This window comes from Argiope bruennichi, chromosome 10, assembly GCF_947563725.1.
Source record: "Argiope bruennichi chromosome 10, qqArgBrue1.1, whole genome shotgun sequence".
Classification (NCBI taxonomy): domain Eukaryota; kingdom Metazoa; phylum Arthropoda; class Arachnida; order Araneae; family Araneidae; genus Argiope; species Argiope bruennichi.
Genome location: NC_079160.1, coordinates 85,928,713 through 85,956,456, shown reverse-complemented (window position 1 = coordinate 85,956,456; position 27,744 = coordinate 85,928,713). Strand labels below are relative to the sequence as shown.

General features: G+C 30.6%; 1 protein-coding gene across 2 annotated transcripts; it reads right to left on the bottom strand.

Annotated features, from left to right (window-relative positions):
- Positions 1 to 177: 177 nt before the first annotated feature.
- Positions 178 to 27,744, bottom strand: LOC129988463 (putative ankyrin repeat protein RF_0381). Of its 2 annotated transcripts, none has more exons than XM_056096696.1 (5): positions 27,619 to 27,744; positions 10,788 to 11,131; positions 8,947 to 9,254; positions 3,752 to 4,186; positions 178 to 676 (listed from the first exon to the last, which is right to left on the bottom strand). In XM_056096696.1, exons 2-5 carry the CDS (start codon positions 11,046 to 11,048, stop codon positions 340 to 342), a joined length of 1,341 nt encoding a protein of 446 aa, XP_055952671.1. In that variant the 5' UTR covers positions 11,049 to 11,131; positions 27,619 to 27,744; the 3' UTR covers positions 178 to 339. The 2 variants fall into 2 exon arrangements, with proteins under 2 accessions (XP_055952671.1, XP_055952670.1); XM_056096695.1 differs by lacking the exon at positions 27,619 to 27,744 and adding an exon at positions 18,598 to 18,745.

The window sequence follows — 27,744 nt, the reverse complement described above, 5'->3', positions numbered from 1 at the left end:
CGATGGATGCTAACAGAAAGAAAGAAGAAGAAGAAGAAAAAAAAAAAATATTCCAAAAAAAATTGTAATTTCATTTTAAAAATCTGATTAAAAAATTTACTTTCTTTTCTCTAGCTCATTAGGAAATGTCAGTGTTCATTCTTGTTTGATATATTTTAATTAAGTACAATCCACTGCTACTAATAAATATAAAATTTTAATCAATTATTTTATGAAAAATTAATAAGCATTTTACAAACCATCCAAATATAAACACACAATATTACAACTATATATAAAATGTATATGAAAAATGAGCTGGATGCACAACGATTTGTTTTAAATTTTCAAGCAAGACTTTCATTCTTCAAATAATACATAGCTTTCTAATGACTTAGGGATCCCGAGACCTTGAACTGCTTTAAGAAATGAAGGACCCCAGCCTAAATTTTTCCTGAGCTGTATCCTTGCTGCTTGCTGAAGTGTAAAAGGCTGCAAAGCTCTTTTGTAGAGTATTTCTTTATGGTCTTCACTCAACTGTCTAGATTGTTCTATAAATGGAATATTGAAAGTTTCAGAAGCTTCGACTAATAATGCAAACACTTCTGGATTTAGACCGAGATGGATTCTGTGTACGACTTTTAGAATTCCAAGATTGTGATTTCTCTGGATTTCGAAAACTATACGGGCACCATACCTAAAAGGAAAAAAATAGCTAAATAAACTATAATTTAAGAATATCAGAACATTTGAATTTAAGTGTTTCCTGTAAGAACCTGATCGAAAATTTAAATTTAACAGACATTTATTTCAATGTCATTGATTACTTAATTGTTATGAATATGAAATCATATTAACCTTCTGCGAATAAAACGAAATCCTTTATTTGCCGTGATGTTCATAAGCCAACACTTGAATATATATAGATAATATGAAATGTATTTGCAATGTAATGTGAATTGATTCCAAAGGATAAGAAAACGATGAAAAGTATTGTTGTAAATGCAGGAAATGTACAAAAAAGCGTTTATATATTAGGATTAAAATGAATCATAACTATAATTTGTATTAATTCCTTTCATTAACGGATTATTATCTTTAATTATAAAAACTAGACATTTAATATATATGCATTCTGCGCATAATTCACAAGCATTTTTGCATTACTGATGCAAGACACTTATTCAAGTGAGTTTTCTAATCGATACCGATCACTTATTCTCTGCTGGGGTTTGAGCCGTGTTATCTATAGGCAAAGTAGGCAACTGACTACGGGACCCCAATACCACGCTTTTTCTTTTTATGGGGGGAAGAAACATCTATTTTTGATTTAATTTAATATTCAAGATTCAAGGCACGGATTTATTCAAATTAAATTCAAGAACCAAAATTTAAAACAATATTCTTCTATTTTTTTTTTTTTTTATGTTTTTAATTTCTAAGATCAGTATGATCCAATTTTTTCCGTAGTTGGCTGACTGACTTCGCATGTCAGTAGCTTTGCCAGACAGAATGTTTAGATTATGTTAAAAAGAGATATATAATTTATACCATTTTATTTTACAATAAAAGTTTAATTTAAATCTACAACAACATTTTAAAATTCTTTTATATTCATGAATGACTGAATCTAGATATCTTTTATAATCCTTAATTAAATACTTTATTATTTCAATTAACTGTAATATTTGTTATTAAAAAACTTCTTATAGAGAAATTAAAATAAAATCAATATTTTTTTTTTCTGGTATTAGGAGTTAAGAAGATGAAGAGGGCCCCCACAACTTCCTAAGATCTATAGGACTTAATCCGGTGCTGGTTATAGTGCATATATTTGCAATTGATTGTCTTTCACTAAAACATTTTGAAAGGATTAAAATTTTATTTCCTGTAAAATGCATCAACTAAAATTATTCATCATTTTCTATATAATTATTATGCTTTGTACCCTTGTTAACATTTTCATCACCTGCTGAAATGCATATATTTTCATTTTTACGCTCACAATTGTGGCCATCTTTTATCTTAACATTCTCTATATAGATTCAGTACAGGGATTCAATCGTCTTGCACCAGTTCGAAGAAATTTTGCTTACTTTTATTGCTGATTTTGAAGAATTGATTATTAAATTAATAGCTGTAATCGACGTTATCTGTAAAATGGACATTCGAACAGCTGCCAATAGAAATAATACAAATTTATATACCTTATAATTTTAAACTTTAATCTCCACTGAAACATATAATTAGTAGTCCTTAGTACATAACAATTTTCTTTCAGTTCTCATGTGAATCAAATGATATTGAACTATTTTGGCAACACTTATTTATTCATTTCATTGCATGCTGAAAGTTTTAACCCTAATCAAATTTTAATCTAGTCGAATTGCTTTGAAAAATGACAAAATGTATAAAAAAATTGCATTCCAGCAATTTTATTGGCTTAAATTGTTGAGTTGGCTATCCAAAATATGCATCGAACTTTGTTCACGGATAAATTACAGGATAAGAGCTTTAGGGTGAGTGGATTAAATAAAAAGCTATTAACCTGAGAGGAAATCTTTAAATAAAGAAATTGCAATGCAATAAACTATAAAATGTAATAATCGCTTAATTAGATCAGGAGTAAATTTTTTTAAATGCAAATTTGAAAAAAATATTTAAACGAAATGTTTTGGAATTTTACATAATACGTATTCTATAGAAAATAATAATCGTACAAGTTTTAGGTCGATATCCGCATTATTTTTTGAAAAATTCGGCTGTTGAAACAAAATATAATCGACAAAATGTAAGTAAAGAAGAAGAAAAAAAAATTCTATTATAAAAGAGTTGTTCTATAATTTCAACTAATGTCATAATGGCTGATATTAAAAAAGAAGGAAAGAAACAGTGGAAATGAAATCTGTAAAAGAAAAAAAACTTACTTCGTGGCAATTGATTTTCGTAAAAAAGTAGAACTCGCAAACTTCGGGAAATTGATTCAGATTTGATAGTTGAGATAAATTGTTTACTTCAAACTTAATTTGCATCGCTATTTTTTGAAATCAGCATTTATGAAACCAGAGTGTCTTTTAAAATTTTTTCTTAATTTATTAATATTTGGTATTATAAGGTGCTCATTGAGAGCGACTTTCTTCTGTTCTTTCATTCAATCTCAAAGTGTCGAAATCATATTTATTCACGTATTTCTTAAAATCGACAAAGAAAATTCTGCAAAACATGAAGCTTTTATTTCATACTTAAAACAAAGTTTTTTGATAATAGGGATTATATATTTAATACTTCGTAGTAAAAAGCTAGAAGTTATTAGATCTTCCTAATAGGCAATAAATGAATTAATTCTTAAATTAGTTACGGTTTAAACTAAAAGTAGTGTACCATAGAACGATTGTTGTATTTTATTAAACCAATAAACATGGGAAATAGACATTATTTCATTAAAAGTACAAGAATATCATAAAATAAATCAATTATAGGAGTTGTCCACGAATCCAATCCATAAATCAACATGGTTTTTGAACAGGAAAAGTCATCTTTCCAATTTTTTAAAATTTCAGCGGGAATCGTGCATGATAAAATAAAAGTTATCTTAATTGCAGTATCAATTATTATGAATAATTTTCATATACTTTTTTAAAACAAACATGTGATATAATTTTTAATATCGTATTTAATTTATAGACATTTTGGCAAAATTCCGATTGAAGCCCAATAAAGCAGAAAACTAAATTGTTATATTTTTTGAATACTAAGCTAGTCAGTAACTCACCTCAGAAGCAATTTTAAGATCTCCAAGCGTGGATGCTCACAGTTCTGGAGATATTCTCCCATAGGAGGTTTCAGCACAGGTTTGCCATCTGATAAAGTAATGGCATTCGGATTAGCTCCTCGGCGTAAAAGTGTGTGCACGATCTCTACTTGGTTGGCGATCTTTTCTACAAGCGCAAGGTGCAAAGCCGAGCCAACCACAACTGAGACGGTATTGATATCTGCTCCAGAATCCAAAAGGAATTCTAAGATCGCCACATCGCCTCGAAGAACAGCATAATACAAAGGAGGTGGTCTTGTCCTTTCCATGGGAAAATTAACGATAGCTCCGTTGTAGACCAATATTTGAACGATTTCCAAATTGCCCAACAATACAGCGTAGTGTAAAGCCGTCTTCCCATCTTCAATACTCGCAGCATTGACATTAGCACCATAGCTGAAACATATTAATTTATTTAAAGATTTTCGCACGGATAATATGTAGAATGCATTGTCATAAAAATGGATGCAAAAATACTGATAAGATATTGAGACGGATGAATATTTTGAATAAAATACTTTGATTAATAAATCATGATCGAACAAATACAATTACAAATACAGTCGGACAAATAGAATTTAATTTTCTGAGAATTTATTAAAATAAGAACAAGTAAAAAGGATTAGAAAGCTTGTTTTATTTTGTTTATTTTTTTGTCTTTAAAAATTTTATTTTTAGTAAATTAATTTTAAAATTCCTTTTTTTTTATTACTTTGACACATGATTTCAGTAGATGAGGAAAATTGCATTCTTGGGGGGGGGGAACGAATAAAAAAAACTCTGCTATTGACATTCGGGATGAAAAGAACAAGGTATTTGAGGAAGAGACGTGGAGGATTGCATGTCCTTCTCATGTGTGGTAGGCTGACATAAACAAAGAAAATGTATTTTCCATACACATATAATTCGAATACTTATTATATATATGTGTGTGTGTGTGAAATGATATTTTAAAATCTAATTTAAACAATTAATTTCTTAATTTTTAGCTCAGTTCAGCCTTTATTAATTTCATTCTAAAATATTTTCTTATTTCCTGATCCCATTCCATTTTTTTTTTCATTTAATTTATTAAAATTGCTGAATCGGCTAAAATCCGATAAGTTCCCACACTCCGAGTAAAGGAATAAAATATTGCAAACTTACACAAATTCTTTTAAAAGATCCCTATGATTCCCTTGCCTGTGATTAACACGTGATGGAAATTCCTATTAAAATCTCACAATATATATTCACAGGGATAAAATTTTCATCAGCTTTTCCTCATTTTGCTCTGTGTTGTTCTGTATTGTGTTTGTGTTTGTCGCTTCTGCTTGTTCATAAATCGTGCCTCTCGGGATGAAATAAAACGACGTCAAAAATTCAAAGTGTCTTCACTGAATTCGGCCACGAAACTGCCTTCCTATATATATATACTAGCCGCATTTGGCGACCAGCCGGTTCGCCAATCTTAATGTTCGTTTAAATTTTAATAATTAAATAGCTTGAACCGGATTTTAACCCCCTTCTTCGCAATCTTTATTATGCACTATGATTGAACATCTGCTCCTTTACTTTTGAACATTTCGCAAGACCGTTGTTGGCGATTTTTAAAAATTGCGCCACGCAGGAGGTTAAACTACGGTCGTACCATTAAATATTTTACGCAATTCCAACTTTAATAGATTCTTCATCAAAATATTTTAAAACTTCAAATTTTGATAGTCATATAATTCACTCATAATATTATAAAGGCCTTCAGTCATAACGTGATATGTATCTCTCTCATTTTCTGTTACCTCCCGTAGAATTTATGCTTTAAATTCAAGTGTAAATGATTAATCTGCAATTAATATAATAATATTTTTTCTGAAACAAAGCATTTTTTTTAATAATATGATTACTGATAATAGAGTCACTGAGCGTTTAAACTTTATGGGCACTAAAGAATATCTTTCTTAATTTATGTAATATTTCAAGAATTTGTTAACAAAATTTTCTCAGATTCATCATGAACAGATCGATTCATTAAGAATGTTTAATTTTAAATGCATCAAGCACTAAGAAAATAAAATGAATCGTTTAAAATAATCGGTAGAAAAGAGGTTTAGAAAAACTACTTAAAAAACGGTGTACTTAAAACTATAAGCATATACAAAAAAATATAAAACTGACATAAATACAATTTAATTACAAAAGCATGCAACTAACCTAAAAATAATTTGAATCATTGAAATCAGGTTATAAAAAACTACTTAAAAAACGATGTACTTAAAACTATAAGCATATTTAAAAAATATATAACTAACATAAATACAATTTACTTACAAAAGCATACAACTAACCTAAAAATAATTTAAATCGTCCGTTGATAATGGTTGTCATGGCAATAATCAGAACACTAAGCGCATGCGTGAATTTTCTTCGCCACTTACGGTAACGCAAATGCGTGAATTTTTCTACGCCAGTTGGGGTAACGCTATGCAGATTAGAAATTTTTAATTTACTTTATTCTGCGTTATTTTTATTCAAAAGTACTTCAGAATGAATCTGAAACATGGATTAATTACCAATGTTTAATTTTAAATGCATCAAACACTAAGAAAATAAAACGAATCGTTTAAAATAATCGGTTGAAAACAGGTTAAAAAAAAAACTAAAAAAAAAACGATGTACTTAAAACTATAAGCGTATACAAAAAATATATAACATAAATACAATTTACTTGCAAAAGCATGCAACTCACCTAAAAATAATTTAAATCATCCGTTGATAACGGTTGTCGTGGCAACAATCAGAATGCGCATGCGTGAATTTTCTTCGCCACTTACGGTAACGCAAATGCATGAATTTTTCTACGCCAGTTGGGGTAACGCTATACATTTTTAATTTCCTTTATTCTGTGTTATTTTAATTCAAAAGTACTTCAGAATGAATCTGAAACATGGATTAATTAACAATGTTTAATTTTAAATGCATCAAACATTAAGAAAATAAACAGAATCGTTTGAAATAATCCACCGAAAAATGTTAACCCTAGACTCATTACTGTTGGGAGAAAAAACAAACAATCTAAAGCCCTACTCATTTGGCGGTGGGGAAAATGGAAGATTTTTTTTTGGCGGAAAAGTTGGCGGTGGGGAAAATGGAAGATTTTTTTGGCGGGAAAGTTAGTTTTTAATTAATAATTAAAATTCTAATTAAAATTTCAAAAAAAGGACCCCAGGTGCACATTCCCGACCTCTAAGGTATACATGTACCAAATTTGATAGCTGTATGTCAAATGACCTGGCCTGTAGAGCGCCAACACACACACACACACACACACACACACACACACACACACACACACACACACACACATTGAGCTTTATTATAAGTACTAGCCGCCTTTGGCGACCAGCCGGTTCGCCAATCTTAATGTTCGTTTAAATTTTAATAATTAAATAAGTTGAACCGGAGTTTAACCCCCTTCTTCGCCAAGTTGCGATAACGCTCCAAAGCTGGCAATCTTTATTATGCACTATAATTGAACATCTGGTCCTTTGCTTTTGAATATTTCGCAAGGTCGTTGTTGGCGATTTTTAAAAATTGCTCCAAGCAGGAGGTTAAACTCCGGTCGTAATATTAAATATTTTACGCAATTCCAACTTTAATAGATTCTTCGGCAAAATATTTTAAAACTTCAAATTTTGATAGTCAAATAATTCACTCATAATATTATAAGGGCCTTCAGTCATAGCCTGATATGTATCTATCTAATTTTCTGTTACCCCTCGTAGAAATTATGCTTTAAATTAAAGTGTAAATGATTAATCTGCAATTAATATAATAATATTTTTTACTGAAACAAAGCATTTTTTTAATACTATGATTACTGATAATAGAGTCACTGAGCGTTTAGACTTTATGGGCACTAAAGACTATCTTTCTTAATTTATGTAATATCTCAAGAATTTGTCAACAAAAATTTCTCAGATTCATCATGAACAGATCGATTCATTAACAATGTTTAATTTTAAATGCATCAAACACTAAAAAAATAAAATGAATCGTTTAAAATAATCGGTCGAAAACAGGTTTAAAAAAATACTTAAAAAACGATGTACTTAAAACTATAAGCATATACAAAAAAGTATATAACTAACATAAATACAATTTAATTACAAAGGCATCCAATTAACCTAAAAATAATTTAAATCATTGAAAATAGGTTAAAAAAAACTACTTAAAAAACGATGTACTTAAAACTATAAGCATATACAAAAAATATATAACTAACATAAATACAATTTACTTAAAAAAGCATGCAACTAACCTAAAAATAATTTAAATCATCCGTTGGTTGCCATGTCAACAGTCAGAAAACAATGCGCATGCGTGAATTTTCTTCGCCAGTTACGTTAACGCAAGTGCGTGAATTTTTCTACGCCAGTTGGGGTAACGCTATGCAGATTATACATTTTTAATTTCCTTTATTCTGTATTATTTTAATTCAAAAGTACTTCAGAATGAATGTGAAACATGGATTAATTAACAATGTTTAATTTTAAATGCATAAAACATTAAGAAAATAAACAGAATCGTTTGAAATAATCCGCCGAAAAATGTTAACCCTAGCCTCAATTCTGTTGGGAGAAAAAAATAACTGAAAGTTGGCGGTGGGGAAAATGGAAGATTTTTTTTGGCGGGAAAGTTAGTTTTTAACTAATAATTAAAATTCTAATTAAAATTTCAAAAAAAGGGACCCCAGGTGCACATTCCCGACCTCTAAGGTATACATGTACCAAATTTGATAGCTGTATGTCAAATGACCTGACCTGTAGAGCGCCAACACACACACACACACACACATTGAGCTTTATTATAAGTATAGAAGATAGAGATATGATTTTCAGTTTGCACTGGACAGCTTTTTCAAAATCAATAAAAAAACATTTGCACTGAACTCAAAACTCTCACTAAACGTGCAACTACAGTTAAAGAATCTCTAACCTAAAAAAAAACACAACTAAATTTAAAAAGAGAAAAGAAAAGGTTAAGAGTCATCTTCCCTTGCCCATTTTTTAACTCAGAAAACTTTAAATTTTCCTCCAGTTTTAAAAGTTTGTATGTAATCTTTGGACCTTTAATAATGTTTGAACTAATCTTTGAAAATATTAACAATTCAAATTTACCTTATCAACAGGTTGACAGTTTCCACAGCTTGAGAATTGCGGCATGCTTTCATCAGAGGCGTAAGACCCTGCAGATCTCTGGCATTTACATCAGCTCCATAAAGTAGCAGTAGCTCTACTGATCGCGTATCCAGAGAGTTCACCAGGTTGATTTCCTGACCGAGATAATAGCAAGCATTGACATTTGCTCCATGCTCCAGCAAAAATCGAGCAGTTTCATGTTCACAGAACCTTATGGCTAATCGTAATGGTTCGTCTGCTGAGGTTGCACGGGGTGGGTGTCCGTAACTTTGATCCCCAGGATGGATCTGTTTAAAAAGAATGAGAAGCATCACATTAAAATAACTGGCATAACTATTTTTTTTCTATTATTCATGAGAAAAGTGATTTATTACTATGCAATGTAATTAAAAAGTTTTTTAAATAGGAAGTAGCCTAATGCAGATGATGCGCTCAGGTCTTAATTCAATTATTTGATCGGAAGAGGTCACCTATGAATGGTTAGATATTAAGTATTACGTTCAGGATTCAGAGACGGTTTCAAAACCAATCAGTTAAAAATCTTATTTATACAGAAACCTTGCAAATAAATCCAAACTGCTTTTGCAATAAAGTGGGTTTGCATTTATGCAACATTATATTAGCATTCTAAAATTTAACGCTATAATGAAATAATTTTAAATTTGTGCATAATAATAGGTCTCGAAAAAGATTTAACAAAAATATATATTTCGCAAATAAAAAAAACAATAACAAAGATTAATTTAGGTACCAACATCCATCTGATCATATAAAAAATCTACGATAATTTGTAATCCATAATATCCATAATAGAATAATAACTAGCAAAACTGGTGTATATATGTATATATATATATATATATATATATATATATATATATATATATCTTTTGGAGTATTTACATTCAACTGGTATGTTATTTGCTTTTATATCTTATAGATGTGTTATGGTTTGACAATGGTATTATAGTGATTTGGTTTGACTCAATTTTAATGTGATCTTGCTTAGATTTGAATTTTGAAATAATATTTTGCTTGCTACTATTGTGTAATTTAATGTCTTCGCTTTATTGATATTAATTCTTATCTTCAAGAACCTCAATTTCTTGAGATTTTCGAGTCACGAAAGTCAATACTTGGACGAAAGTCAGACTCCTAGCAGAAAAAATCCCTGGTCAAAAAATCTGCCTGCGGGTGACTTTGATAAAGTTTTCAGGCCGGATTCATCATTTCTTTTTTCCATTTAATTAATTTTTGCATTTAAACCTCATATTTATTTCTAATTTGGTTAAGTTTATTTGTTTTTTAGATATAGCAGCATTGGAGCGCTCTAAATACAATATATCTTTCTTTTAATAATTTTGACTGATAATAATTTTTTAATATATTTACTTTTAAGTTATTTTCATAATGATTGCTTTAATTTTGGTTGATAGTTTCTTCTAAAAGTAACAAATTTTTATTTAGCCTTTTTTTATAAATTGCTTCCTACTAGCATAGCTACTTTTATTAGTGCTACTCTTTTTTGATTTTTTTAACATATATTTTTATTTTAAAAAAGACCTACTACTTAGTAGTGTATTAAAAAAGCAATTAGTAAATTAAAATACCACATTAAGTAAAAACGAGTTTCCACCACTGCTCAATCTATAATTTATGATCAGTGCAATGTGCCGTTAACTTGAAGACAATATGCATTTTTATTTCTTGTCTACGTACTTTTGCAAAAGAGATTATCTCTATAAGTGATGTATATTTCATGTCACATTTTATATGTACTATTCCGTCTCATCATTAAATGAGATATATTTAAAGCTCACTTCTGTGAAACGTATCCGAGCTCCATAAGCCATGAGAATTTCTATCAGGTGGGAATAACCTTTCTCAGAGCATATGTGCACCGGAGTGTATCCCATGTCATCCATGATGTTAGGATCGGCATCACAATCCAACAGGAGCAACATAATGTCCATCTCTTCCTGGTATGCGGCGTAATGCAGAAGCCTCAGCCCTTTGTGGATAGGTTCGTTCAAACAGCCGAACAAGTCCTCTTTCTCGATGAACTCTTTGATGAATTCCATAGACTCACGGCGAATGATGTGGTCGGCCAGTTGCCGCAAAGGCTGTCTGGAATGGTTACCCCGGTGGTAGATTTCCAAGACATCTAAAGTGGGAAGAATATTTAATATGGATGAACAAAAGAAAATGGACGAATGGGGAAAAATAATTCAAAAATTAATTACTAAAGTTTTCAGTCATTGATGTTGGGAATTAAGAAGTGGTTCTTTCTAGTAACATACACTTTTTTCTCCTTTAACTGAATGTATAGTGAAGATTCTATATTGCAATCACCCTCCCTTCAAAGGAGGTTCGCTATTTCTGAAGAGGTTTCCTTTTTGGACGCAAAGCATTTGCCAAAGTCCAAATTTACTATTTCTGGCACAGGGAATTTTTAAAATTTATCTAAAAGAATTATTACATCATAATCTTGTTTTAAAAATGTAAAGAGATAGAATCTTTTGCTTGGATCTTTCAGTTTTCCATCGGTAACATTACTGCAGAATTTTTTTTCAACAGAAAAACTAAAATCTCAATCGATTTATGGGCAGTCATAGAGGAAAAAACCATAATATCATAGATTTTTTTCCAAAACAATTAAGCTGCTGATTTTAGGTGCTATTTATTTGAGTTATCCCGCAATTCGGATATTCCTCTAACTTCCTAGACGATTACCTTATGCCATACTGATGCGAAACTTCTATATGCTTGTCTATATTCAGAAAAATACATTTGGATATCTTTCAAAGATCAAAAACCTATAATTGTGGCGAAAAAAGAACTTCTTGTTATATATATTTGGATGTCCAAATTTCCAATCTCTATAGAGGTAAGTAATTTTATTACTTCACATCGTGTAAGGGATGATTCATTTCGGTTTCAATTTTAGCATTGTTTTTCAGCGTATTTACTTTTGTTTCATTCCCTTTCCTCTTTTTTCCTAAACAAAAGATCCAAATTAGAAGGGACTAAAGGATTAAATTTCATTAAAGTGAAGTCAGCAACAATTTTGCTTTTCACAAAGGTTGGAATGATTCTTCCTGTGGTTATTTTAACATGATTTTTAAGGGCCGAAAATTCTCTAACTGACAAATTTGGTCGTTAATAGCTATGTAGGAGGAGATTCATTGTACCGAAAATCCACATTACTTGGGAAATTGACCTGTATTTTCAGATTCAACTAACTTTTTTGTTGATTTCCCGTTATCATACTGATGCAAAACCTCTCCATTCGGGTCCATATTCAGAAAAAAACATTTAGCCAACGTACAAAGATTACAAAAAATTATGTTTGCAGAGAAAATAACTTTTTGCTCTCTCTTATATATATATATATATATATATATATATATATATATATATATATATATATATATATATATATATATATATATATATATATATATATATATATAATTCCAATCTCTGTAGAGGAAAATTTGGCTTTTTACTCCACATCGTGTTAGGGATGGTTAGTTTCGATTCTATTTCTAGTATTATTTTTCAGTGCATGTACTTTTTGTTCCATTTTCTCCCTCCCGTTTCTCTAAATAAAAGGTCCGAAATCGAAAGGACTGAAAAAATGAAAGTGAAAGTGGTATACATTTTGCTGTTCGGAAAGTTTCGAGTGATCCTTCTTGAAGGTTACTTCAATACCATGTCTAAAGGTCAAAAATGTTATGGCAGACATTAGGATTCCTTCAGAAGGGAGTGACCGCTATGTAGAAGAAGGTTACTTAGGAAAATTTCATTTTACCCAAAATCTGCAACACCTGTGGGCATTCGTAAGTATATAAGGGGGAAGGAAGAGGGGGCTAAGGTCCTTCAGCAATAAGTATATTTACTATTGAGCACTTTGCCAAAATTAAAATTAAAAATAGCTTTTGTTTTAAATATGGAAATCAGAAGAAGTATATTTCAAACAAACTGATATTCATTAAATATAGTTCTTGTTTTCTTTTTTTATTCTTAATATGGTACAAATAGATAATAGATAATACTTAATATGGCACCTAGAATAATCATTTCAGAAATAGAAGTAAGAATACATCAAAGCTCCTAAATAACAAAAACTAATTGTCAGTGATAAAGGTAAGTTTGGACATTTTAGAATATTTTTCTGAACTATTTCTTTGGGATAATTCATAGATTCATTATTTTTTAGTAACACACTGTAAATAAGTCTAATTTTTCAAATACATCAGTCTGTATAATAATTGGATTTCAATAAAACAAATTTTTGGAATGGCAAAATAACCACCATTTTATGGCAATACTAAATCTGTATGAGAGCATATTTTTGTGCAAAATTGAATTGATTCCAATCTGTTAAACAACAGGCAATTTATATTACAGAAATTAAGTTTGGAAAGATATAGTGGAAGAATTTTTGAAATCTTATTTTCACAAAGTATGGTCAATTGTGTACAAATTAACTTTTCTTCCTTAAAAAGAAGTAAAGGAAAGAAAAGAATGAACTCGACAGAAGACCTGCGAGTATTGCTTGGTATTTTAAAGCAACATAATTTGTGGAGATCAATATGAAATGAATGATCAAATATTTTACATTATGACGCTTTTAAATCCTTAGATGGGTATGCATAGAATTTTGACTAATTTCATAATCCAACTAATTTCAGTTTTTGTAAACTACTTTTGTTTGATATATTTCAGATATAATAGAACTGAGCGATAAATTATGTTAATATTATGCAGATGCAATTTATATTACCAATTCCATGATATAAATAAGAACGTATGCAGGGAATAGCAGAGAACATCAAAACTATGAAAAGTTCTTTAAGCAAACATGAAACACATTTTTTTATGGCATGATACGAAAGGTTGCGGGATACCAGTCGTAATTTCTGCAGTTTAAAAAACAATAATTTTCTGAACAATTTTCAGATTGTCGATTGAACAATCTGTAGTTCCAAATTGACTCGTCAAGTTGATTTTCTCTAACATCGAAACCACTTTTAATGAATCCATTCCATCATATTTACAAACACATGGGGCTAACCCAAAATTTTTGTCTGGGCAAGAACAATCTTTTTCAAAAGATTGACATTGGCATATTCGATCGATCTACTGAGAGGACGGATTTTGTATTGCAACAAACGCGCATTAAGCATAACAACTTCATGTTCAGCAAATTCAATGACACAAAATATCCAAAGTGAGTTGAAAAACAATTAACTTTCACAGCTAGATGTTCCTAAAGATGTCAGCTGACGTCCGTTTACATCGCGATACAAGTGCAAAAGAGCAAAAAGACAAAAAAAAAAATTCCCGTCAGTGGTTTTACCATGAGATTTTAATTGGGATTTCTTCGACATGTAGACTTAGGCAAGAGAAATTTAGGTACCTTTAAATACATAGGTTACCATACATTTTTTAGGTAAACATTAAGGATATTTATCCCTTACCCTTAAAAGAATGTTGTAAACATTAAGGATCTTTATCCCTTATCATTAAAAGAATGTTGTAAACATTAAGGATCTTTATCCCTTCACTCGGAAAGTAGGAAAATGCTGAAGTGAGAAGTTTCATAGAACGCTTGGACAGTTAATTAAATAAAAAGTGGAATTATATCAGGAAATAAGAGAACATTTTAAAATGAAATTAACATGTGCTAAACTACGATAAAAATTAAGAAATTAAATAAGATTTAATTTAGATTTTAAAATATCATTACATATATACAGGGTGATCAAGAAATAACAGGAGGTGTTCGAAACCCTGTAGCGTGCTATGTACTGGAAGAAATATAATAAAATTTGGTCACAATACACATTAAAGTATGCGGTTTTGATTTATCAAAAAAAAGAAAAAAAAATTAGTACCAAAAAAATTTGATAGGGAAAATTCTGGCGCTGCAAGCGCATAATGTGGGGAAAAGAATACATAACTGCCAGTGGAAATAGTAAATAGCAACACACAAAATACCAATTTAAAACGTTTATTATAGCAACTTACAAATTTGGCTCAAGGGGACCACCAACTTGATGTTCTAATAATTGCATGCGGTAATGAGGTTTTTTGACGGTGACTCGCAGCATATCGGCATTTATTCGTCTGACATGTAAAGTTATTTGATCTTTTAAAGTAGGAATGTCATGAACATGTCCTTGATACACAACGCCTTTTAAGTGAACCAGAATCGCCTCCCGACCAGAAATTGCCAAGATTCAGATCAGTGTCATCAGTTAAAGGGTGTTATCTTTACGGATAAAATTTCAGGATCTTAGCAATATCTTCTGCAAAGTCGAGAACGGGGTACCTTTTTGTCGTGATATTGAACGTGCATCGGTGCTACCCTGCTTATTAGCTATTGCCTGATACATAACGGCAGTTGCAACTTCTTCAACTTGTTCCTGCTTGATATCTTTACGTCCTCGGCTTAGTTGCACACCTAGAATTCCTGTTGTTTCAAATCTTTTAACCATTCTTCGGAAGTTAGTTATGGTCATCAATCCTCTACGTAACTATTTTAAGCGCCGATATTCACGAAGAGCAGCACTGGCATTTTCATCCCGCTGATAAAACAGCTTGACTAATAAGGCGCGTCCACATAGTGACAACGGAATCGAAGGGCGAATTCTTGCAGAATGACATAAATTCCCGCAACCCTTCCTTTTATCTACTATGTCATGTCACAAAGTACCAGTATAAGCAAATTAAATAATAAAGTTTTCAATCGCAGCGCCCCTATCGGCGTTTTTGGTACTACTTTTTATTTTGACCGATCGTAACCGCATACTTTAATGTGTACGGCGGTCAAATTTTGTTATATTTCGTCCAGTGCCTAACACGCTACAGGGCTCCAAATACCTCCTGTTATTTTTTCTCACCCTGTATATATATATAAAGACTTACAACGATTTCAAAAATTTGAAAAATCATTTCAACAGTTTCATTGAAAGGAGTCAATTCACGATACAAAAAGAGTCGCTTTAATTACGCTATGTTGTCAAACAATGATCTTTAGTCTTCAGCAGATGAATTCCAATCGCAAAACGTCAAAACATGCTTAATATGCACCACATGAGCATGAATTGACTCCATTCCTCAGCTATTAATAATTTTTTTAATTGCTCACCCATAATGCACGAAATTCACTCCTAATACTAAATTTTCAAGCCGCAGTTGTTGATCTCTACAGAAATGTAAATTTAAAATAACATTTTTCTGTGATGAAGATCTGAGTGTTCGCAACTGTTAAGGGAAACAAATGTACACAGGAAAACTTTGTACTTCATAGGTTAACGAATGGTATCAAGGGGGGTATCTCAGAATAGTAACAGTGGTTTGAGAAAGAATGCAGACAAGTATCAAAAAATTGAAAGAGCATTCTACGCTACCTCTACTATTTTTGCATACTTCCACATAAGAATGTTATTTATAACTTGCTATCAAAATGAATGTGCCTTTTCTTAATCCGCACCCATGAAAATTCTAACCGCCTCCACCCCCCCCCCAAAAAAAAAAGCTTTTGCTACTGATGGTAAATTTTAATCATCAAAAACATCTTTTCCTATAAACCAGAAATAATCTAGAATATTAGATGAGAATTTTGAACTCGTTTGATCCAAAAATTTTTCTTAAGATTTTGATTAGGTATACATCCCTCTATTACGCTGAATTTTTAAGTTATCATGTCCTATTCACATATTACACACGAACATAAAAAAAATATTATTTTTAAACTCGGAAAGATTCAAAAAGCTGATAATCATCATAAGCCAAAATTTTTGACGACAACGATTCTTTCCGCATGCGTACTTCTCACTGCGGAAGTAAAAACGTCTTGCCTCTTTCCGCTTAGATCACTTTCTGCCGTCTTTCAGGTCGCTTCAAGTGCGGTATCTAAAAATTAACGAATAAACCAGAATTAACACTCGGCTTTTAACCAAAATAAACCTCTCATTTTATTTATAACTTCAAGGTCACGGTGATCTGTTGGTAAACTGCATGTGCGGGTTATCGCAAAAATGTGCTATAATTTTTCGCCCCCATGACTTCAAAACCAAACGAATTGCGTGGGTTATTCACCACGAACATTAAACGTAATTCGGATAACTTGAATATATTTAATATGAATTCATCAGTCATTTGATTTTTTTCTGATACTTTAAATTTTCTTTGAATATAATGTTAAGATACATGCTATAATTCGAATTTATTTTGATTAATTCTATACCAAAACTAAAAATTAAAAAAAAAACTTTTTTTAAAAAAATATTTTTTTATTTAAATATGCCTGTATCATGTGTCCTCAATGAGTAATTTTTAGGTCTAAATCAGTCGACGAACAGTTGTACATCCGATCTATAGTCAGTAAAAATTCCTTCCGTTTTTCAAAATAAATAAATAAAAATAATAATTTAGGGGGCACCCTAAAAATGAGTTTCACAGTTCATTAATTTTTTTTTCTTTAGCACAATAGCTTATTTCAAATATTACATTCTGTTCTATTATTAAAATAATTATATAATTAAACTATTAATTTAATATAAAAACTATGCACTAAATTTTTATGAAAACCACACATTGCATTCTTCCTATATATCAACTTATTTACTTATTTAATAAAATTATTATTAATAAAATATTTTTAAAATTTATTTTAAATTTTGTTGCTTTATTTACTAACATTAATTTCTACTTATAAATCAATTACGTATCATTTATTACTACTGATAAATAATAAAATATATTGTATATATTATTAAATAAACATTGTTCCGCATGAAATTATTTTTATGTCTCTTATTAACAATTGTCAAATAAACTATTAATTCATTATTACGGAATTTTCACTAAATATTCCTTTGTGCTTCAGAATTTGTTAACCTAAAAAAAAACTTTATTTAAAAAATAGCAGAAGAATGGCAGTAAATGCTCATTAGAAAGGATTTTCAAAATTTTCATCAGATTTTTAATTAAAATGAATCAAAATTAAAATTTTTTTTTTTGCAATAACTTTGTAGCATATTAATGCACAAAAATCCTGTTTGCAGCTTTTAATATTGAAAAAAAAAAATCTTCTCAGTCATACCTATTTTATTTCCATACGATTTATTCTATAAATTTAATTTTAAAAATGTTTCTAAATATATTTTGCAACAATATTTTTCATTGTTTTAGTAGCTGACCTCATACACACACGATTTGCAGTGGTGTTAAATATATTTTTATTTGTATATTATAGCTGCTGTGTGCTTAAAAATAAATTTTATAAATAAAATAAAAACAAGACCAATCAAACTTAAAACGTAATCACGATATGATTACGTTTTACGTTTTTAAGTTGATTTGAACCTTTTAAAAAATTTTCTCATTGTGTGCAATAAAGTTGCGTATACAGATTGCTTTTTTTTTCTACAATTTTTATAATTCATTTTAATGAAAATAGAGATAGAAAATAAAAATCAGTCAGGTGAAACTGAATTCTGTCGTAATTCGTTGTAAACCTGCATAAAATTTAAGTGAAAGAACGAAATATTAGTGCTCGTTTGCTTTACGATTTACTGAGGTAAACAAACGCTATTTTAATGTGAGTTAGCTTACCTTCTTCAATTGCTGATGGTGGTCTATAAGAAGCGATGAGGCCGGAGAAATCCATGTTTTTTTAAAGAGTGAAGTCGTAAGTTTAAGTTCTCTAGGAAGTTAAACGAGCCTTCGCGTTTTCTGGCTCCAGATCAAAGATTCAGAAGCCAAAACACCCGGGGAAGCAACGATCGCCAAGTTATTCTATGCTTTTCTTTTTCTCTCTAAGAGGCAGGCTGTTTGGGTGCGAGAAAGGATATAAATACAATGTTTATTTGTATAAGTGCGGAACTGAAAGAGTAGTGTAGTTTTCATGGGCAATTCGTTAATCAGTGTATGCTAATTAATACATTATTATTGTCCAGAGTCATTGATATATATATCTTTAATGATGTTACGAGAATATGGATACAAGTTTCAAGATAAAAAATTTGCTAAACTAATTTGATGATGTATTTAGCGGTTCATTATTACTGCTACGAAACGATTAAATCATACAAAACGTCATTATGAGCACAAAATTTGATTAGAAAATTTTGGTCTCGATTTATTTGATTTTAATTACTTGTTTCTTTTTCTTTTTTTAAGCGAGATTTCCATCAGATTTGTATGGATAAAATTTCGTAATTGATCATTCTCACATTGCTTGATGTATTATAGGTTAGAAATTTTGAACAGCTAAGTGCTGTTGATGATATTATTTTTATTAATTTCAAAGCTCAGATTATGATTAATTTATTGATCTTAAGCAAATTTTTGATTCGGTTTGGTATATGATATCCGGTAAAGAATTTAAGAGAAAAATTATTTACATGGTTCTGAGTAAATTATGATATTAAATCACAAAATATTAATAACTAAAATGTAGAAAATATGAATCATTAAATGAAATTTGCTAAAAATTATACCATTAAAAATGCACTGTAAAGCAGAGAATATTTGTTGATTGAATATCTGGAATGAAAGAAAAATTCGTAAAAACGTTAGACGTTAATAAGAAGGCGATAAAGAAATTCGTATTGTATTAACTTATTGCACAGCGTTCCAACTTTTATTACAAGCTCCAGTTTGGTATCGTTACTAATGCTACAATAACTACTTTTTCGCAATAAAGGATGCTGTCCCGAGAACGCCTTGCATACCATTGGCGTACAATGAATACGAAATATTAATCACCCTCTTCACCAAGCATAAAAATTCAGATTTTTATTTTCAGAGTCTCGCACATGAGCATTTTGCGAGTATGCATTTTGAACGCTTTTTTTGTTGACTCATTAAACCATAATTTTACACAAAACGAGAAATAAGATTAAATTTCAAATTTTCTTTAATTTTTTCTACATATTAAAGATGAATATGTGCTGGCGCTCTACAGGTTAAACTATTTGACTTACATCTATCAAATTTGGCTCATTTACACTTTGGAAAGAGTTGTTTGTTTGTGAACACGATAATTCCAGAAATGCAAAGAACTAGACCAATGAAATTTCATATATATTGTTTACACCAAAATTGCAAGGTGTTTTTTTTTTTTTTTTTTTTTTTTGCTAAATTTTGGACGAAATCCATCAGTGCAAATTATACACATTATTGTGCAAGTGAAAACTATAATGTAGAAAGGCAATGTACTAAATGCAAGGTGCGTCTAAAAAGTTCGGTGAATGGATGAATATCTCAAAAGCAACACGAGTGAGAAATGCGACCAGACGCATGAGCAGGGAGGACCTATGAGGAGACGATAAGTAACAAGGAGCGAAAGAAATTGACGCAGATTATTCTGCTACGGGTGGTCGAACGGCATGCATAAAAACTCACTCAAACTGAAATGGAGCAACGGGGATACATATTGGGGAGAAAGGATACTGCTACGCGTCCAGTGTGTTCACCTACAGTTGTATAGGACAGATAAGTGGAGTCTGTTGCATGATGAAAATGACGCCCTTCCCCATACTGCGATCCGCGCACGCAACTTCTTAGCCAAACGCCGTATAACTGTCCTCGCACATCCACGTACTCGCCTGGTCTGGCGCCTGCGGACTTCTTTTTGTTTCCTCGCCTCAAGGGGACTCTGAAGGGCACACGTTTTGCAGACATCCATCGATATGTGACACCTGTGCTTCACTCCATTCCAAAAGAGGCTTTTGCTGATTCATTCTAACAGGCTTATCAACGATGTCAAAAGTGTATTCTGGTCAATGGATGTTACTTTGAAGAAGAATAAAGATATATTGCTCCCAGGATTAGTTTTATTTGTTTTATGTTCCAATTCACCACAATTTTTAGACGCACCTTGTATATACAGGACCGTCTTTAACCGTGTGGATCAACTACTACCAATCAGGCCCGCTTCTGCGATCCCGTTTCAGAATAGTTTCTAGTTATGGCTTTAAAATAATAGGGGTGGGACAGACAAGACACAGGTGCTAGGTACTATTATAACGGATACTCTCAAAATCTTCAGAATATCTAAAAAAAAATCTTTCGAATCAAATTTGAAAGGAATTTGAATAAAATCTGGAAAAAAGGCACACAATAATATTTTCTATAAAATTTGGTTTTGATACTGATATATTAACCTTCTGTGCCATGTATATTTCTTCCATTTAAATTTTTTTCGTACAATAAAAAAAAGTTAAATAAATTCTGTACACATGGATTTCACTACAAATAAAATAATAAAATTGGTGGAGATATTGGCGATTAAAATTATGAGCTATCTGTGACTTGGAAAAAGGGTTCGTTTTAAAACTGAAAAATATATCCTCAAGTTCTCCCAAGTACATTTTTCAGATTTTTCTTATTATTTTTGTTTATTTTCTTCATTGCTGAAATTTCATTTTGCCTTTGTTAATTCGGAAAAATAGTATAATCATACTCATGTATATATTTTTCAATTCAGAATTAACCTTTTTTCAAGTCACAGAAAGTTTATAATTTTAATAGCAAATATTTTCTCCAATATAACAGATAACTCCATGAAAATTTTTCGTATCTGTTTATTAACCATGGCTTAAATAAGTTTTAAAATACAACAGTTAAAAGCGTGAGAGAATCTGCCAATGAAATATAATGGGGAACGGAGAATGCGGTTACAGTGAACACAATTTCTGTCCACAGGTCACGTGATTTTATCTTGTCCTACACCAAAGTAGGGTTGCACTCCCTCTATCAGTATCTCAGCTCTATGAACTCGACCGATTTTGAAATGTAAAAAATCGTCGTTTTTCTAAATATCAACGCATGTGTAATCTAATAGTCGCCTGATTATTTCAAACCGATTTAAACTGGTTAATGACTTAAATTAATGAAGAGAAACAATGACAAAAAAATAATAATGTTCTCACATGATAACTTGAAATTTGCGACAGTAGATTTCAATTATATATATTATCTTCAATTCCATTGTGGCACCATTTTTTTTTCAGCCACCCAAAAGGATAGGCATCTATTAATATGTCACTATGATCCCATTCTATCTTGTAATATTGCTAATAAATATTCATTGTCTCGATTTGGCTGAGTATGAATTGAATAACTACCCTCATCTATTTATTACTTTTGACATGAACTGCATTATAAGTCATAATAGGTCAACTCAATAATAGTCAATCTATTTGACTATGAAGCGTTCAGAACAATTAGTAGTGTTGTGTTTGGAAGAAATTTTATTGTTTTTTTTATCGATAATTGAAAAAAAAAATCTTCATGATAATAATAATATCCACTTACAAAGTTTGAAAAGTAGATTTGAATACACGTGCGAAATTGCAAGAAAACAGAATAGCATTTTGTTATGGTGGGTTCGGCCAGTAGGCAGCTCATACGTTGAAAGGTTGAAAAATGCTGTTCGGTCCATGGCAAGTACTTGCTCCAACGGACAACAACATGCAACTGTATTGTATTTTTTCCTTATTGCGCATGCGTTTGTAGATTTTTTTTTTTTTTTTTTTTTTTTTTTTGCGTTTAAAAATTGATCATTTATCATAGATAAATTCCAACATTTTTTGCTCTTTGTTCTTTTTAATAAGAGGGTTTTTTTTATAGTTGTCCAAATTTAGGTATGTTGACCTACTTTTTTTATTTTATTTTTTTATTTAACGATGGTTCTTTGTATAAATATCCATCGTTTTAATACGATACACAGTGTAAAAGAAAAATGCAGGGACGCTAAAATGGTTATTTATAGTAAAGCATGGAATGCCTGAATTTATCTTATGAAATTGTGGCAAACATAAATCAGCCCCTTTCTACGCATGCGCTGCCTATTGGCCGTCTTATAACTGGTCTAATGCAAACCTGGTATGAGAAAAAATTTAATATTCACTCTATTTTCTTGAATTACGAATGGATTAACTTTTAAAAAATAAAAAGTTGTTTTTCATCACTTATTCAATTTCTGAAGATAATACAAAAATTATTCAGTATTAGAACTCTGAATCTTTATTTTCATAAAAGTTAGACATTATTCACTTTCAAAATAGTTTATAAGTAACAGTACGAAATAATTTAGTCATTTCTTATTTGTCAGTGATGTAATATATTACTTCAGGAAAAATAACAGATGTGGTAAAAGCAGATGATTTGCAATTACATCGATTAATTTTAATTTTTCATTAGAAATAAATGTTTATGTTAATAATCTCAACATTGTGATAAGAATTTTATCAAATATGATTAAATGACCATCTCCATCGAAGTTGTGAAACAACTGTTGAACATCGCAAAAGATTTTGTGAAAAATGCGTCTTATACCTGTAGTGAAGTTTTACTGAAGATAAATATTAGCTGGAGTGCCGCCATATGCCAGTATTCTATGAAGAGGATAATGATAAAATATTGATACTTTTTGCAGTTACTATATTCTTTAGTTTCCTGTCAATTCCTTTGGGCATTACAATGGAGACTTTACATTATTCAAGTCGGTATGTTACAATGTCTATGCAATATGACCTTCAAGCCGATGACATTGGGGTCTTTCTTCTTGGTTTCGGAACTGGTCTTATCATGATTTCATGCATTGCTTACACATATGTAAATCGTAAAAGTATCATAGGTTCTATATGAAGTGACGGAATGAGAAATAATTATTCTGTAATATATATATAATATAAGAGAAACTATCGATAATAAGAGTATGATTTTTGTATATACGTGTGTAATGATGATAAATAAGTTGGATCAAAAAACGACATGTGTTTTTTTTTCAACTATTAAGGATACAACGGTATGGATTTTTAAGAAATTATCTTCTGAAATGCATTGCTTATTATGAACGTTAAAAGATCCAAAAATGGCCAAATGTAGTCGCGAATTATCATCATTATTAACAATAACGAATTATTATCATCGCCAGTCACTCACACTTAATTGTTGTTGTTTCTAATGGCATTTATCCTAGACAAGCCCACTGACTTTAAACCATTTGTGGATAAAGAGAAGGGTACGTCTTTTGCTTTTACAGTAGCGCCAACAAGGCCCAAGAGAACAACTTAGCTACACACGCGTCACAACCCTATTCTACGAAACGGACTTCATTTATGCATTTCATTCACTCAACCATTCATTTCATTCACTCAACTACAGATCGTAATTTAGACCTGAATCAGAAAACGATCACCCCTGATCCAGTATTACTCTCGACATGGAGGACTGTGTGACCACGACAGATCTATACGCGCCGGTCACCACACACGCGGGGAGTCTTCGGCCGGTAGGGTTCGAACTCGCAACCTAAGAGACACGAATCCAATGCCCTACCAACCAGGCTATCCCGGCCACACAGTTAATTAATAAGTACCAATATATAATTCAAAATCGTTTTTTTAATAATTATATACAATTCTTATTTGCCCTATTTAAATATTCTTCCTTTAATTAATTATTAGTGTTCAAAGTGTACTAAGAATAAAAGATGACAATGTACTCTCTAATAGCAGAAAAAAATAGAGTAATACTTCAGATTAGTATTCAATTTCTCGCCAAACACAATTGAATTGTTCCGATCTACCAAAAACTTGCCAAACTTCGGATTGATAGTAATAGTTACAATATATGGCTAGAAATATGTATTTTAGGGTTGCATTAAAAATTATCAAAATTACATATTTGGCGAAAAATCGTCCTCAAAAATCCGACATTGGTATTAATTCAAAGGGCATTAAGTTGGACTTCCCCTTTGGTATTTTGACTTTCTAAAATAAACTATATTTGAAATCTAATTCACTCAAAGATCATTTGACTATTCTTACTTCCGTTGGCAAAATTTCTACGAGAAATATATATTTAAAAATTGTTTCAAAAGCGTCTGTGAATTTTTATACAATAATTTGTGAATATAATGATTGTTTTGATGTGATGAGCATACAGGTTGTTTTGTTTTGGATACAGGTATTAAAGCTACTTGAGTGAATATTCGAAACCAAATCTGAATTATAAATGGTTGAACATACTTTTAAAAAAATGTATTAATTGTCTTAAGATAATTAAAAATGCATTAATTGTCTTATGGTAGGTGCAAAAGGTAAAAACCAAACTGGTACTTTTCCGTTAGCCGGACGCAAATGTCGCCAATTGTGAACCAAACGCGAATTTGGCGGAATTCTACATTATTTGGCGATTTTTCTCTGGCGCCGGCTAACGGAAAAGTACCAGTTTGGTTTTTACCTTTTGCACCTACCATAAGACAATTAATACATTTTTAATAATCTTGTCAGATTTAACAATGGCAATAATAATAATTTTTAGAGTGTTTGTGACCCATTTAATATCAAATTAATGTCTGGTAGAATTGAAAATATATATAAATGTTATGTTTGTGTCTTTATATGTTTCGTAATTATCATTTAGAAATAGTCAATAGTTTAAGTACAGATACTTTTATTGATGCATTGAAACGATTTATCTCTTAGAGATAGATCAACTGACATTTTCAATGATAACGGAACAAATTTTGTAGAATTCACCAATGAATGACCCAAAATTTTAAAGACTTTATTTAATAAATAATAAAGAAAAATTAGAGGAATTTCTGGATCCAGAGAATATTTAATGGCATTTTAACCCTCTGGTCGCACCTGACTTTGGTGTTTTATGGGAAGCAGGGGTTATATTGTTGAAGTTTCATCTTAAGAGGGTCGTAGGAAATAATATCCTTATTCATGAGGAATTTTATACCCTGATTTCTTAGGTAGAAACTGTGCTGAATTCACGTCTTCTGTGCCATGACCGAATGATGATTTGCCACTTAAACCACAACATATTTTGGTTATCTTACCATTAACATCTTTGCTTGAATATGATTTGGTAGAAATTCCAATGAATAGATTTAATAGGTGGCAATGCGTGAAAAAAAAACTCGCACAAACATTTTGGAGATAATGATTGTCAGATTATTTGAACCGTCTCCAATCGAACCCGAAATGATGTAATGATGAAAGAGTGAGGAAATTCAAAGTGAATGAAATAGTTTTGGTGGAGGATTGTAATAATTTAAAATTAAAGTGGAATCTTGCAAAAATTATCTACATAAAAAGTTGGTTCAAATGTTTCTACTTTATATTGAACGTACAGAAGTTATTTATATTACCTTAGTGCATTTAAAAAAAAGTAGGTATTATGTATTGTTCGATGTATTGTTTTTTGTAAATAAGGTCAACTAAAATTTATAATTGTGTACTAATATTAGTACGTTGAAAAATTTATAAATTTGTAGGGCAGTCCGTATGTTAAGTGTTATGCCTGGCCACCATTATTTTCATAGCTCTGCAGTCGCTGACGGATCTTTGTATATGTGATGCCAGAAAAAGTATAGAGTTGGAAGGGGAGAGCAGCTTGGAGATAAATAAATGTGATGAAATTACCATCCCTTTGCTGTGTATTTATTATTAATTATGACGATGAAGTTCCATACAGAGATTTGACAAAGGTGAAAAATCTCAGCGACCTATTTTTCAAGAAAAACAGTATTAAATTCCCAGAATACAATCTAAGAGAATGCATTACCGTATAATAGTCACGAAAAATTAACCTTTGGCTTGAATTTAGCATTGAATTGGCGAATTTTACTCTTGGCGAGTTTTTTGGTGATTAATCATTACCATGCGCTTACCATGCGTGTTTGTATTTTAGATTCGTTTTTTTCGAACCGAATGAAACAAAAATTTGACACAAAACTACACTTGTAATTACAAAATGCCATATCAAATTCGATATATTTAAATAATTCCGCTTTTAAGCTATTGCGTTTACATATTTCTGAAAATACAGATGGACAGACAGTAAACCCCTTGTCGATTTGGCTGAAACTTTTACATGTCTTTAATCATTTTTGGAATCTTAAATGTGTTGATTTAATATAAAATAATAAGGAAATTCGAATTTTTTACGAAAACAGTGATTTTAGGGATGTGCATATCTCAAGTTATTAATAAATGTTAACATTTAGACAAAATTTTTATCTGTAAAGATAGCATTTCTTTCTTTAAGAGTTTATCTTTAGAATATCCACTAGTTTCTTATTAGATCTTAATTAAAATTTTTAAAAACATGCAATTACTGCAAGCACATTTATGAAATTTTACTATATAACATTTTCAATAAAACATACGTTTTAGTTTCACTATTTCATTCACAATGATGATTTAATATCTTTTACGATATAATACGATTCGAATATTTATGGTAAAAAAGAAACAACTTAGTGGAAATAATAAGGAACTTTATTTGCACTAAAATAAATATACAATTATTAATCGGTCAATAATGTTTATGTAAACACTTGTATTGGCGAGAAAAAATCACGCCAAGCTTGCAGCCAAGCACTTGCAATACATTCGAGATTAAAATAAAGCAAGTAACAAAATATAATGCAGTTACATCAGTTTAAATGAAGCCTAATAAACAATTACGTAAATTTAATACAATAAATAAACCAAAGTATGAAATATTTTTCAGTTATAACACGAAAATAAATGAGTGATCGAGGTTGCGGAATTTTAAATTGACTTTAAATGGATATAAACAGAATATGTTTATTGTACATACCTGTGAAATGACACAGGACTATCCTTAGAAGATTTTTCTTTGCATCCAATTACACAGCAATAGTTAACCATGGCTTAAATAAGTTTTAAAATACAACAGATAAAAGCGAGAGAGAATCTGCGATTG

Excerpts from the sequence above, each read along its gene's own strand:
- LOC129988463 (XM_056096695.1), bottom strand. The coding sequence starts at position 18,652 with ATGGATTTCTCCGGCCTCATCGCTTCTTATAGACCACCATCAGCAATT. Across the intron at positions 11,132-18,597 it reads ACCATCAGCAATTGAAGAAG|ATGTCTTGGAAATCTACCAC; the intron begins GTAAGCTAACTC and ends TTCCCACTTTAG. Across the intron at positions 677-3,751 it reads ATCTTAAAATTGCTTCTGAG|GTATGGTGCCCGTATAGTTT; the intron begins GTGAGTTACTGA and ends TTTTCCTTTTAG.